A 14,339-nucleotide genomic window follows, 5' to 3' on the forward strand; every position below is an offset into this window, starting at 1 on the left:
ATAGTGAATATGGCCTCAGCACAACCACACATCGGTGACTTTTGTAAAACTCCGTCTGGAGGAATAAGGAATAAGAAGCTTCTGATTTTGAAGTCGTTTAGAAGACATTTGTTATACTTTGCATGTAATGCTTACAGAGTGTGTCTGATTAGTGCCACTATTCCTGCAGAGACAAGTTGTCACATCTACTGAAACAGGGGCATAACATCACTCCTCAGCAATGACCCAAGTGTGTGGTTGTCATGGATGAGTCTGTTCTTGAACCCAATAGAGAAGATGGAACAGTTCTTGGTTTGTTGATCCTTTAGGAACCTGAAGGTTCATCATCACATGTTTTCCATGGTATAACCTCACAGCTTTTAACATTTATGTGGTTAGCTGCCTTGGGGGGCAGCGGGGAGGTTCTGGCTTAGCATCCAAAAGAGAATATGTATGTTAAACAAACTTGCTGTTTACACCTGATTTTCTGAAGGTCCCTGGTATTCATCTGATTTAAAAATTCAGAAGACAAACTGAATTCATGTCAAAATAAAATACTGGATTTTTTTCTACTGCACCACCTCATTTGCAGTCCTCAGAATTTCCATAGTGATGGTTTCTCTTGCAAATGTATGTATATATGCACGTGTGTGTTTTGTATGGGGATGCATTCAGTACATCAACAACAGTTGGTGTTGTATTATCTGATACACAGTCTATATTCAGTACTGGGCCTAAAATTGTGTCACATACTGTTTAAAAATATATGTTTTTTAAAGACAACAAACACAGAATGTTCTGAATCCAATATTATCTATATCTGGTAATATTTGTAGTTCATATGAAGAGTTTTTAATAAAGGAGAAATCTTTTTGAATAAAGCAGAATAACAGAAGGGGTAAGTTTGGAAGGGACCACAGTGGGTCATCTGGTCCAACCAAGGGTCATCCTAGAGCACATGGCACTGGATTGTGTCCAGGCAGTTCCTGAATATCTCCAGTGAGGGAGTCTCCACAACCTCTCTGGGCAACCTGTTCCAGTGCTCAGTCACCCACACTGAAAAGTTCTTCCTTATGTTCAGATGGAACTTTCTGTGCATCAGTTAGAGCAATTGTGTTATATTTTACTTGAGGAAAAGTAATTAAAATAGTAACTTTTGCCCTGCTTTTAGAGGTAGATAATTTGCAAGTTCATTCAAAATAGGAGTTAGGAGTATCAGATGGTGCTTGTTTCCTTTCTAGAGTTTGTAAAATCTTTACAATGCTTATTAAAAAGCAGTCATGGTTTTCAGGCAGGGTTTATTCAGCATCATGAAATCCTGCCCCATGAAGACACAAGACGTTTGCAAACAGGGCAGCGTGGGCTCAGCCCCCGCACGGTGGAGGGTCCCTGGGGAGGGCACACACCATGCTGAAGCATGAGCACCACAGACAGGTTGAAGGGAGGGTCTTGGGGAGGGTTTTGCCTCCCTGTGCCCAGCATGTGAGGGACTGTGTGGATATTCATCCCCTGCCCACCTGCCTCGAGCTGGCCAAGAGGACTTTGAGAACCCACACTTCTGCTCCGCATTCCAGCTCAGCAGCTGGATCCAGAGCAAAATGGCTGATCAGGAGTTACAGCTTCACGGGCACAATTGTTTTGGTGCAGGTTGTCTGCTAGAGGCAGAGATAATGATAGCTTTTGAGGCTAATATGCTTGGCAAGGAGGGGAGCTGATACTGGAGGGAAGGGACCAAGAAATCAGTAGTAATTTAAGAATATAAATGTCTACCAAGATTCAAATTTCAGCCTTCAATTGATTTTATCCACTGTGCTCTCTCTGCTCCTTTCCTCTGGTGCTTTAGTAATCATTAAATGAAGTGGAAAAACATGTTTGTATCAATAACTTTTTTACCAAAAACTATTAATTTCTAAAATAACATAAATACAGTTATAATTGGGATGTCACATTGCCATAAGCCATTTCAAATGCTTTTGAGAGACATAAGTACAGGTAAAATGGTAAGTATGCCATAACTAATGGTATTATTAGTTTGATTTACTGCCAATCAATCACCTTTACAAAAATCAATTCCCAAGTTCATAAAAAATCTCCCTAAAATTGATACATTTTTACACTATCAATAATAAGAGAAAAGGTGAAGTTACCGGTTTATCTTTACTTTTTTCTTTGCATTACTGGTTAAAAGGTATCTTACAGATTGCTGTGATATATAGGAGTGTGTGTATGAGCAAGACATAGGTTATAGAAGTCACAAGTTATAAAAAGTTTAAAAAAAACTAAAATCTGAGTGATCTACAGACAATTCACATGACATGTCTAACAAAGACTGTCCATAGAATAAATGTGGCTACATTAATATATTGAACCTCATCTTAATGGATGTCCTCATGTCCTCATCTTAATGGAACTTACACAATCATAGCTAGTCAGATTCCATTTCATATATAGAGCATGTTTGTCTGAGGCACAGAAAGACAACTATATCTATTTCGTTTAAGCTCTGAATTGACACTTCAATTTTAAATCAACCACAGAACACCTTAGCTTAAATCTGAGTTTTTCTCTGATACTCTTTCCTATTTGTTGTGTTTCTGTATGAGTATACTGAAAAGATGTTACAGACAATCTGCTGAGGTCTGTGTATATGTGCATTTGACCTCTGGACAAGAAAGGAGTTTCATCCTCCAGTGCTTTTAATTCTTATCCTTGCAGAGACTGAATTTGTTGCTTGCATTAAAATAGTATGTCTCGTTAATGCTAAGAAGCAGTGACCCACATAGCACAATGGATTCATTTGTCAATCCTGCCATTTCCAAGCTTTCTGTTCATATGTCTTAGCAGTAAATCAACTTAGAAATCATTTAATAAGTCTATCAATGCATTCTTCTTGTCAGTGGTCTGAATCCTGAAAAGTCCAGTATCTCATTGGGTAGCACCAGGCAAAAAAGATTTGGACCTAATACTAGATATTCGAACTCAGAAAACTGCAGCTCCAAAATCACAACTCACAAACACAAAAAATCCTATGTTAAAAAAGCAGGATCTGGAAATTGTCTTGGATTTTGAGGATGTTCATGTTCTGATCTAGGTCTGAACTTCAGAGTGCTAACTGTTAGCACTTCGAAAATACTCTACATGCAGTTAAAGAAAGCAGTGCCCTTTTGTTCCCCCTGTGGAAAAAAAAAAAATTCATTGCTTTTTTGCTATTCCCAAGGGCTGCAACTAGAGCCTGAATAGTTTATAACAGTCAGTGTTATGCAAATGTCAATCATATCCTTACTCTGTTTATTTCCAGTATTTACATGTTTATTAAGTACTTGCCATTTCCTTTAAGCCTTACCTAGCCTATCAGGCCAACTGAGTCTAAAGGAACAGAACACTTTATTAGTGATATGCTTAATACAGTTTTTTTCCTCTTGTAGATGCAAGATTTACGGAATACAGAAGGAGCCCAGTATAGTTCCCATCCTCAGATGGCAACCATGAGGCCAAGGGTTCAACCTGCAGATATTAGGCAGCCAGGAATGATGCAGCATGGGCAGCTGACTACTATTAACCAGTCCCAGCTCAGTGCACAGCTTGGTTTGAATATGGGTGGAAACAATGTTCCTCACAACTCGCCCTCTCCACCTGGAAGCAAATCTGCAACTCCTTCACCATCCAGTTCAGTCCATGAAGATGAAGGAGAAGATAGCTCTAAGGTAGGCTTAGCTGCTAGGATTACTATGTAAATTATGGTATTTCTAGGACTTGCTAAATGAATCGTATGGCCACAGTTATTAGGTGATACTTTATGTATTATTGGTGGTGATTGAAGTGAATAAAGGGTTATGCATACAGAACTTATAATATCCCAGTCAATTCTTCAGGCCAGCTTGAGTAAATTACATCATTCCTCTTCATCAGAGCAAACTGGAATCCTGTTAAACACTAAAGGATAATAATTTCTGTAGGACTTTATATAAGGGTTTTCTCACTTGCATAGCAGGGATGTTTGGTTTCCGGTTAAAGATCAAATTACTGCTATTAAAAAGTATGAACAGTCAGTTGCAATATGCTAGTCTTTGCTATTTGGTCACAGGATGAGTAAACAGAACATCATAGCAGCCAGAACAGAAAGATCCTATGAACTTAGAAACCTTACCTTGAAAATCTGGAAGACCCATTATACAGTTATCCTTGAGGAGGTGCTGACACTTCATCATGACATGTTTAAGCTTCATTTTAGTGTCAGTACAAGCATGAAGTGATAAGAGTAATTTACGTAATAAATTTCTTTAAAGAATAAATCGTCAATCTGTATAGCAGGTTTGCATGCAAAAATCTCCCAATCTCTGAAATCCTGAAAACATTCAAAAGAGATGGCTTATGGGGGAAAGTTGTAGACTTGGCAAGGAATGTGACGAAACATATTGTGAGTCGCTGAGGAGGTATAATCCAGTCAAGAAATGTAAGCCTGATTTGTTTTCAAATTATATTGTTTTTCATGCCTCAAGCTATAAAATAATCATGTAATTGGAGACCATATGTTTTACTACATTTTGAATAATTCTGATTCAAAAGTTTTATTTCAGCAATGCCCCGAATTTTACAAAGTTTTAGGTTTTAAAAATTACTGAATAATTCATACATTTTAAATGAGCACTACCTTACTGAGGAAGACTTTAGAATACAGCTGTGTAAAAATAATTCCAAGCAGCCTTTACTTTTTCAGAATAATTATTTGCTACTCCTGTTGCTCTGCTAATTTTTTTACATGTATTGGTGGGAGTGTGCAAGATGGTCGAATTCTGGAGTAAACATCCACTCAAATAATTAATATTACCTTTCTGCTTCTATCAATATTTCAGTTATTTCACCCATAGTTTTCATGTACTTTTTCAGTGTAACACTTCGGGCTAGCAAAAGTGTAGGGTTGTGGTTTCATGCAAGCAGTAGCTATCTGAAACTAATGTTTTCAATAGAGAATCTAAAACACTGTAGACTAAGTAAGACTTGGTCCTTTCTTTGTGGAAGCCAGCTTATATAGTGTTCAACTATTTAACAAGCTATGTTATCTTTCTCTCATGCTCAGTCTAAGCCGAAAAAAATGACAAAAGGCACAATGTGCAACAGTGTGCTGAAGCAGATATATTGCCTTAAAATTCTATAATTATATCTGCCAAGAGAAAGTTTTAAAGGATGTTAAATTGGTTAATAGTGACGAGGGCTTAAATTCTTGTCTGACTAGTATGGTTTAAACCAGATTGATGGGAGCAGATAATGTCATGCATTGTCTTCTGTGGGATTTCTTAGGGCTTTATGAAAACACCTGAGGCTGGCCACCATTGGAGACAGGCAGGGGCTGGCCATGCTGATCCAGTGTGATGGTTCTGCTGTAGTTCCCTCTGTAAAGGCAATAGAGTTTGAATAATCAGCCTAAGGAGTTTAGTGTATTGTTGTCGTTCATGATTTAAAACTCTCCACTGTGTATATTCTGTTAACATTGCTCTTCCTGGAAGCTACCAGTGAAAGGATATGAATACTCAGAATAAGCTGGTTTTCTGTGGAGATCTTCCTCCCAGAAACAAGAGTATTACATTTACTTGGAGTTGCTTTGAAGGGAACCTCTGAATGTTCTCACTCCAGAAATCCTCTTCCCAGTGAAAGAAGGCTCTGGATGGGGACAGAAAGAGACAGACCAGCTGTTCTGTGTACTGTGAAACCTCTGTCTTTTACCTGAATATAACTTTGCTAAATTTGGAGTTTTCTCTTTAATTATAAACTATCATGTAGATGTATGCAATTACTTAAGAGATCAGGGCCACAGCTTATTAGTCAGTCCTTCAGTGAGGGGCACATATTCCAGTCCTGTAGTAGCTGCTGGAGCTCACTTCATGGAATCAGTAAGATGTTCCTGCCATGAGGACTGTGTAAAACCAACTCCCTCTGAATTCACCATATTGTTAATAGCAACAGCGACGTTCTCCCCATTAACCAGCAGAAGATGATGTTTTGCCTATGTACCAACAGTGATCAAAAAGACAAAGTACGTTTCAATGGAAAATCACCTCAGTGTCAGATGACCTTTCTTAGTTTATACCAGCTGAAAGCCCAGCCTTATGTGTGAAAGAGAAGCCACTGGTCCTGTGATAGCACATTTGGTAGAGAGCTCCCTAAGAACTATACCTATTTCTATCTAGAGAAAAAAAATACAGAAATCTCAATGCTCTGTTCATGTTTGCGTGACTTTATAGAAAGAGGATGATGGAAAGTATAAGCAAATGTGTACATTATGTACCTTTGGACTAAAGATATAATTGTATCCCTATGAACTACTGATTTCCGTGTGTGAAAGAAATTAGCATTTCAGCTTAATGTATGTATTCCAAATTCCAGTAATGGGGAAACTTTACAAACTAATGTAATTGTTCATGTACTGAACTTCTTGGATGTTCATTCTGTGATAAATATTCAAATCCTTGTAAGCCTTATCCAACATACACAGAACTAATGGCAGCAGCTGCTAAATATTTTTTGACAATACTCATTCTCATAAAGACCCTTTCATATAGGCTGTTCAGACTTCAGCTGTCCTATATTCCCTTGCACAAAAAAGAGAAAGGATATGCATTATAGAGGGCTCAGTTTCCCCCTGCATGCTGTGGCTCTAAAATCAGGACAGCTGAGGTTGCTTGACCCTAAGATCAGTGACAATAGTAGTGTAATTGTAAAGTAGCTATGCAGTCAGAAAGCTGCTAGGTCCAGGAAATGTGAAATGTAGTCTCAGGACTAAAGATATAATCTCTGAAAGGGTCTCCTTAATTCTTCTAAATGTCATATGTGGGGCTATCGTTAGAAGAAATAAAAGGGAGAACTTAAAAATCAATACTTGTAAGTAACTGAAAAAACATTATAAACAAAGTGGCCACTTAGCACATGCTTTATTCTGACCATCTCAACATCGGAATATTACGTTTATGTAATTTCTTGCATAATTCATACTGTTGGATCGTTAAACATGTACTTGGTATTGCCAAGCATAATTGTGAGCTGCTGGAAGGCATTACTGGTTTGTAATAAGTATTTCTTCATAGGTGGATAACAGGGTTTCTTCCATGCTCAATTTACATATCACTTATGAGAGAAATTCAAACAATGTATTTTAGAGGGAAGATAGAGAGAGGACTGCAAGTAGCAAGAATTAAATAACAGAAACACAATTACTAACGAACTGCTGCAGCATATTCTCTTTATGTGGCAGAGGTTTTACAATATTTACTTTATATGATAGGAGTTATAAGTAGAATTCCATGTTGTCTGTTCAACCTATTATGCAGATGGTGCTTGATTAAAATCTATTTTAAACTACAGCGATTACTGCAAGATAGTGTGCATAAAACAGCTCTCCTAGCTCCATTAAAGGCTTTGGTACTATTGCAGTTTATTTTAAATATGCTTATAGACATTTTCTAAGTTCTCAAGGGACATTTAGATATCAATGATGTGCCTTACTTGATAGTTTTAAACCCTACACTAGATATTCTTGTGATCTATTATATGTGCAACATGGTTAATGTACACTTTTTTAAAGTGAAAGATTATTGCTTTCTTGTGATAAATAAGTTAATACATCACCATAATTAAGCAATAAGCCATGACAGGAGGTGGATTACCATGAGCTAACTACACCTCCAGGGATTTGAGGCACAAGTCTATGCCTAGCAGAATATATATGGGTTTTATTTTATTTTCCATCTGTCTCTGCTTTGGTGGTTAGAAGTGGAGTCTATGAAGCTGATAGACTGATGGGAGCATAAGTAGGCCATCATCACAGCCATTTGCAGGTTATTAGTACTTGAATTCTTGTATTCTTTTTATTTGTTATTTTCATATAAGATAAACAGAATTTCCCCTGTGAGTACTCTGTTTTTAAACACTCGGGATTTGAAGTGTCTTGATCATTAAGGTTGGAGAATAAGGTTTTAGAGCCATTCTCAGAACAGCTAACCAGAAGGCGACTTACACAAGTTTCTGTAGTATATCACCTCGTTTAAGGGTAGTTGAAGTAGTGTGGTATCCTTATATATAGAGAACTTTAAAATCTCCTTGTTTCAAAACTACTCTGAAAAGAGGAAAACTTTAGCAAATCCCAGAGGTAAAAATTTAACCATAGAACAAATTATTGTCAAGTCTTCTTGCTCCTGGAGTTTGCACAGGACTTCTGAAGAGTTTAAACTGATGTCAAGTTAACTAGGGAGCCCTAGTTAATTATGCTTTAATGCATATTCTTGTGTACCCCATAGAATGAAATAATAGCAAGAGATTAAATGTTGGATAACTTAATAATAGGTAGCATACTGCTTCTGTTTTTTCGTATTTCCCAAATGCTGCCAAAAGGCTTCATGTCCATTAACTTTGTATTAAAGATGCATCTATTGTAACATAATGCCCAGGAAACAATCAATTTCATTTTCAAATTGTGATCATCACTTTGTTACTGTTTTTAGTGAGCCACAGAGATCCAGGTTTTTCACTGTAGTCACCTGGGTTCTGTTGGACACCACACAGTGATGCATATAGAAAAATAAAAAAGCTTTTTTTCTCAAAATGAGGATTTCTAGGCATTGTACTCATGCAGTTCCACTGATTTGAACACCTGTGTTCTTCTGTACCACTTGATATGCATTATTAAAAAATAATAATAGAAGGAAGTGAAAGAAGTCATGCCTAGTAGATCCTTAGCCTAAAGCATACCTTTTATGCTCTTGATCTTCTCATACTTCAAAACCCTTATGATGCACAGTACCTTTGGTCATGCCTACAAAAGAAAAAAGCCTTTGAAACCACTTATAAGATCACACACATCATTGCTACAGGTATAGTAAATTAAGTGATCATATCAAGAGAATTTGCTTTGCCATGGAGCTCCAATCTGTTGAAGAATCAGGTCAGTGTCCCTTTATATGCTTGTAAGTCATAGAGTCATTGAGGTTGGAAAATACTTTTAAAATCATTCAGTCCAACTGTTAACCTCACACTTCTAAGTCCACCACTAAGCCATGTCCCCAGTTGCTACATCTACATATCTTTTAAATGCTACTAGGGAGAGTAACTCCACCACTTTCCTGGACAGCCTGTTCCAATGCTTGACAATCCTCTTGGTGAAGAAGTTTTTCCCAATATCCAACTATACTTCCCCAGGTGCCACCAGAGGCCATTTCTTTTCATTCTGCGGCTTGTAACTTGGGTCAAGACCCCAACGTGCGGCTTTCAGGCACTTGTAGAGAGTGATAAGGTCTCCCCTGAGCCACCTTCTCTCCAAGCTAAGCAACCCAGTTCCGTCAGCTGCTCCTCACAAGACTTGTGCTCTAGACCCTTCACCAGCTTCACTAGGAAAATAAGGTGCTTCGCTGTTTGCACAAATGCTCATGTGCAGTTTCTTTCAGGTGATGCACATGAACTTTTCTCCATACACCATTCCTCTTTCACTCCCTTCCTTGAACCGTTTGCTTCTACATGAGCAGACGAAGAAACTGTGCAGCTAAATACAGATAGATCAGAACTGATCCTTCAAGGGACTCTAAACTGTCTGTACTGGTGAAGCTTTGTTTCTTCAGACTTTAATTAGAAGGTGTATAGGGGAATGTCTGTAACTTTAATTGTTTAATTCACAGTCAGATTCTCTTCAAAGTCCCTGGAAAGTGTACCACCAGTTGCAGAAGAAATTTATTTGAACAGTAGTCTGGGGACAAACTGAGGGAAGGGTGAGAGTGTCACATTTGGATTATCAAAGATGGCAACCAAAAATTCTATTTTTGCATGAAAAATCCAAAATTTTTGTATCACAGAGGCTTTAATGATGGATGGACTGAATTAAATTGGCTAGTTTTTTAACAGTACTTTCCTAATTTTATGTTGCAGGTCAATGGTGGTGAGAAGAGACCTGCTTCAGATATGGGAAAGAAACCTACAAACTCCCCAAAAAGAAGAAGAAGAAGGACCCAAATGAGCCACAGAACCTGTGTCCTGCCTATGCATTGTCTTTCGAGACACTCAAGCAGCCATCAAGGGCCAAAACCCCAATGCTACTTTTGGTGAAGTCTCTAAAATTGTAGCTTCAATGTGGGACGGCTTAGGAGAAGAACAAAAACAGGTACAATATGTGCTACAGCTCAGAGGCTTTGTTTCAGGAAAGTGTTATCAGGGTCATCTAAGCACCGTAGGCAGCTTCTTTTGTTTGCCAGGATGAAACTATAATATGTGACGTTTCAAGAATATGATTTAAAGAGAACTGAGATAAGGAGAGTATTGTTTCATTTCATCTGTATGAAACCAGTAAAAGAGTTTTCTTAGTTTCTTAGGGTGTAACACAAGCCTTTGGATTATATTTAGGGTTGGTTTATGCCAGAATTAGTGGGCCTAGGATTTTATGGTGGCATTGCCCTGTGTATTGACACCATGCTGTAAGAGGATCTTGCTGCCAAAGCTTAGCCCTGTGCAGTGGGACCTGACATATATTTGAGCTCCTAGTTGCAGATGTTTCCCTGCCCCATGATCCCATTATGCCAGAAGGGAAGCTGAGCTTACCTTTGCTCCCAAACCACGAGACTTTTATGAAAGAAATGAGTGATATGTTGACCCAGAGAGACCTAGGGTGGACACTGGCAAATGGACAGTGTTCTTGTGTATCCTCTAGCATACATGTGGGCTGTGGAAATCACATCCCTTAGTTCCGTCTTCCATAGAAAGGCATTGGTTCTGCAATAAGGTCAGCAAAGCTGAACCAGACCCTTTTCAGAAATCCTTCCAAGTCAGTCGAATGCTATGTAAAAGTGGGCAACTCTGGAAGCTCATTATGTTCATGTGGTGACAGTTGGCAAATACCGTTCATCCTCACTATAGCATACCATTGCTTTTTTGTTGTTTTTGGTTGCATTTCTACCAACTGCCAGCAGAATTGATTGGTTTGATAAAGAAATGGGAACTTTAAGATGGAAACAGATACAGAAAGACAGGACACGCTGGGTGAGAGTTATATTGGTTGCAGGAGACCTGGGTGGGGATTGATGTCAACACACAGAATGGAAATGTACTGGTACTAAATTGAATCCCATTCATTCACACATTATTACTGCAAAATTATAGCTAATAAGACTAAGAATTAAAGAAAAAATTTTTTATGATTTTTTGGTACGTAAAATTATTTGGACTTGAAAAAAAAAAAGATTTACTTTGTTAATAACTGGATGGTGAAGGTACATATAGATCTCTGTTAAAGATACCAGTTTAGTAAGAATCAAGATTTGGCACTCATTGACTATCTTAAAAAAAAAAAGGCTTATATTATCCAGTATCCACCATTGAATAAGACCAGCATTTGGAAGGTTTAGCTTGAGGAAAGGTAATTTTCTGAACACAGGGATGAGAGAAGTCACTTGGCCTGGCACATTATTTATTTTGTTGTATTGCTTCTTTCTTCTCCCTTTAAAAAAAGGAGAAACATATGAATATGTCCAGCAAAGGCCAATGTTCTAGATCTGACAGGCTGTTTAAATCTTCCCAGTTCTGTACTTGAGCATTACTTTTTGGGACCATGATGATGTTTGTTCAGTTTTGATCCAGAAAAAGTACAGACTATGCTTTTGATTAAGTTCACAAGCAAGAGCTTTTAATCCCATTCCTCTTTGTTCCACATACCTTCCAGCTTGTAGGAGGGACAGTCCTCTGAGCCACATAAAGAGTAGCCACTACTCAGCAGATTGCCCAAGAAGCAGCCTTCTGTCCCTGCTGTGCTTGGCCAAGACCTCTGACCAAAACTGAGAAACTATAGACTGTGGTATCTGGCTTAAATTGTTTCCTATTCCGAAGGAAAATTGTTACCCAGAATCATTCCCCGTTCTTGAAATCTGGACATACATTTTTTTTTCCTGAAATAGTGAAAGGCCAAGACCTGGACGTAGAGAGCTTGTCTCTCTAGTTAATCATATATATCTCTCATGATGATACCAAGCAAAAAATTATCTATTTAGCCAGACCCTTAATTCGTGACTGTTGCAGTGATGTGGTTTTTACTTCCATAGTATTTGTTCTGCTTACAACTCAGAAAACTTGACTTCATGAGTAATGATCCAAGATCCTATAATAGAGATAAACCTAAAAGACTGTAAAATGCACATTTCCTTTGAGCTTGTCATCTGAGTGCTAGCACCAGAATATTGAAGTCTTTCTACAGAACTCTGTTTAGAAAAGTGTGTAAAATCCTGAATGTCCAGCTTTAACTTCAATTTTCTATTCATAGTTGAAAGCAAGAATTGAATAAGTCTTATGCTGCAACAGCAGAACTAAATTTATTTTCCTTATCTCTTTGTTCTTAATTTAAATTGAAACACAACAGAATGATGTGTTATGGAATCCACATGACACGTTCATGAAAAAGTGACTGCAAGTAGGTTTTTAAGCAAATTTTTCCAGGAGTTTGAGTTAGCATATCTTTGTTGCTCTTTGACTCATTTTGCCTATTCATTATCATCTATTAAGCACATTTTTAAAACTCCAGGCCAAAATCCCTTCTAACCTAGCACTGTACAAAAATAATAAAAGATGGTCCCCATTTAAAAAAAAATAAAATTGGCAATCCGATTTTCTAGAATAAATTTAAACTCATTTTTTATTCCATTAGGGATATAATGTACAAAGTAATGATTACAAGACATCTTAACTGACTAGACAGCCTGTATTTTAAAGGCCTAATTTTTTCAGATACAGAGTATTAGTAACTGTTATGAAACCTATGTCTCTGATAGGAAAATTGGACTCTAAAAATACAAATTATTAATTTAGCATTTGGTATTTGGCATTGACGAATCTTCAGAAATTCAAAAATAGTTAAATAAAGAAACAATAACATCATTAGAGGACTACCTTTTTGATGAATTATACTTGCTGAAATGGATTCAATTATCATAAAGCTGCTGGCTTTTATGTTTTGAAAGCTAATGCTTATTCTGAAATTTAAATAGAAATATGTTTCCAAATTATGTTTCCTGAATTGGAACTCCTTTTGGTATTTAAACAGTAAACATAAATTAGTCAGAAAGTAGAACATAATGTAGCTATTGAGAAAGAAGAATAGCCTCATATTTTCATGCTAAAATGAAATCTTTGTTCCTATGATCTGAGCCAGTTTTTTGTGAAATGCATAGAATTCTTGTTTCTTCCTGAAGATTGACCACAGAATAAATAAAGGTATAGAAGCTCAGTACAGTGATGACCTAAAGGCAGTGTATGTATATCCAACCCTTAGCAACAAAATTTTGATAACCCGACGTATTAGACTGTAGCTTGAAAAGCTTTATGCAATAACCACATATGTTTTTCAAACTGTGAAGAATTAGGAAAGTGTTGTTTGAGAAAATAGGATTTGAATGACAAAAAAAGGAAATGTTATTATGAACTAGATAATGGTGGGTGCCTTACTGAAGTAAGGGGAAAGTTATGCTTAAAATGGATCACACTCTGATACTCTTACCGTGACAATATTGCAATTTATAAGATTAAAGCAGATACTAGTTTACTTCCCCCTCATTTTACCATATTTTTGGGTCACATGCTGTAACTGTTCTCATTAATTTCTGTTTGTAAAAGGGGCGTTTTCAAACAATGCTGCTGTATACCTGTGTTTTGTTTGTCCAAACCTATCCACACAGAGAAGTCTAGAAATTAAGGGACTTCAGTGGTCATGGTGGGTTTTGTAATGGTTTCTTCTCAGATTCTGAATTTGATTACAATAATTACACATAATAAGAAGCTGTGACTGTGCACTTTCCTTCATTTTTCACTGTAAACTTTTTCTAAAACTGTTCAGATTAATAAATCTGTGAATGGAAAGCAGCTGTAGTCATAGCAGAGGGATTTTTTTTCAGTGGCTTCCAGTTTCTCTCTCATGATCGCAAACACTCTTTTCTCCTTAGTCAGTACTATACTTCTGTGCATCCTATTTTTATAGCTTATTTATGTACATGCTTGCCCTTTGCACACATTTTGACTGCAAAAGGGATATAAACAACCCCCAGGAAAGAGGGTTCAGTATGCTAAATGGCTGAGTCTCTGGCTTTCAGACAGAACACTGATTTAAACTGGGTAAAAAGGCTATTTAGGTCATTTTCTGTCCTTAGATGAAAAAGGAAAGTAATTTTAAATCAGTACCAGATGTGCATGTACTAAATGAACCTTAAGTTTCTAATTGGAGTCCTAGAAAAGCTGTAATAGATGTGGCAAATTACAAACAAAATGTTCTTGTTTACATTAGTGTAACTTTAAAACTTCAGCCAAAGACCTTAATAGATGTTCTGTTATTCTAAAAATGGAATTGAATG

General features: G+C 37.2%; 1 protein-coding gene across 1 annotated transcript in view; it reads left to right on the top strand.

The window, feature by feature from the left end:
• Positions 1-14,339, top strand: part of TOX (thymocyte selection associated high mobility group box) — a 222,672-nt gene that overhangs the window by 174,297 nt on the left and 34,036 nt on the right. The window contains 4 exon segments of the mRNA XM_032704147.1: positions 3,405-3,683; positions 9,886-9,933; positions 9,936-9,978; positions 9,981-10,117. Of these exon segments, the coding sequence (XP_032560038.1) occupies positions 3,405-3,683; positions 9,886-9,933; positions 9,936-9,978; positions 9,981-10,117 (507 nt within the window).

Source organism: Chiroxiphia lanceolata, chromosome 1, assembly GCF_009829145.1.
Source record: "Chiroxiphia lanceolata isolate bChiLan1 chromosome 1, bChiLan1.pri, whole genome shotgun sequence".
Lineage (NCBI taxonomy): Eukaryota > Metazoa > Chordata > Aves > Passeriformes > Pipridae > Chiroxiphia > Chiroxiphia lanceolata.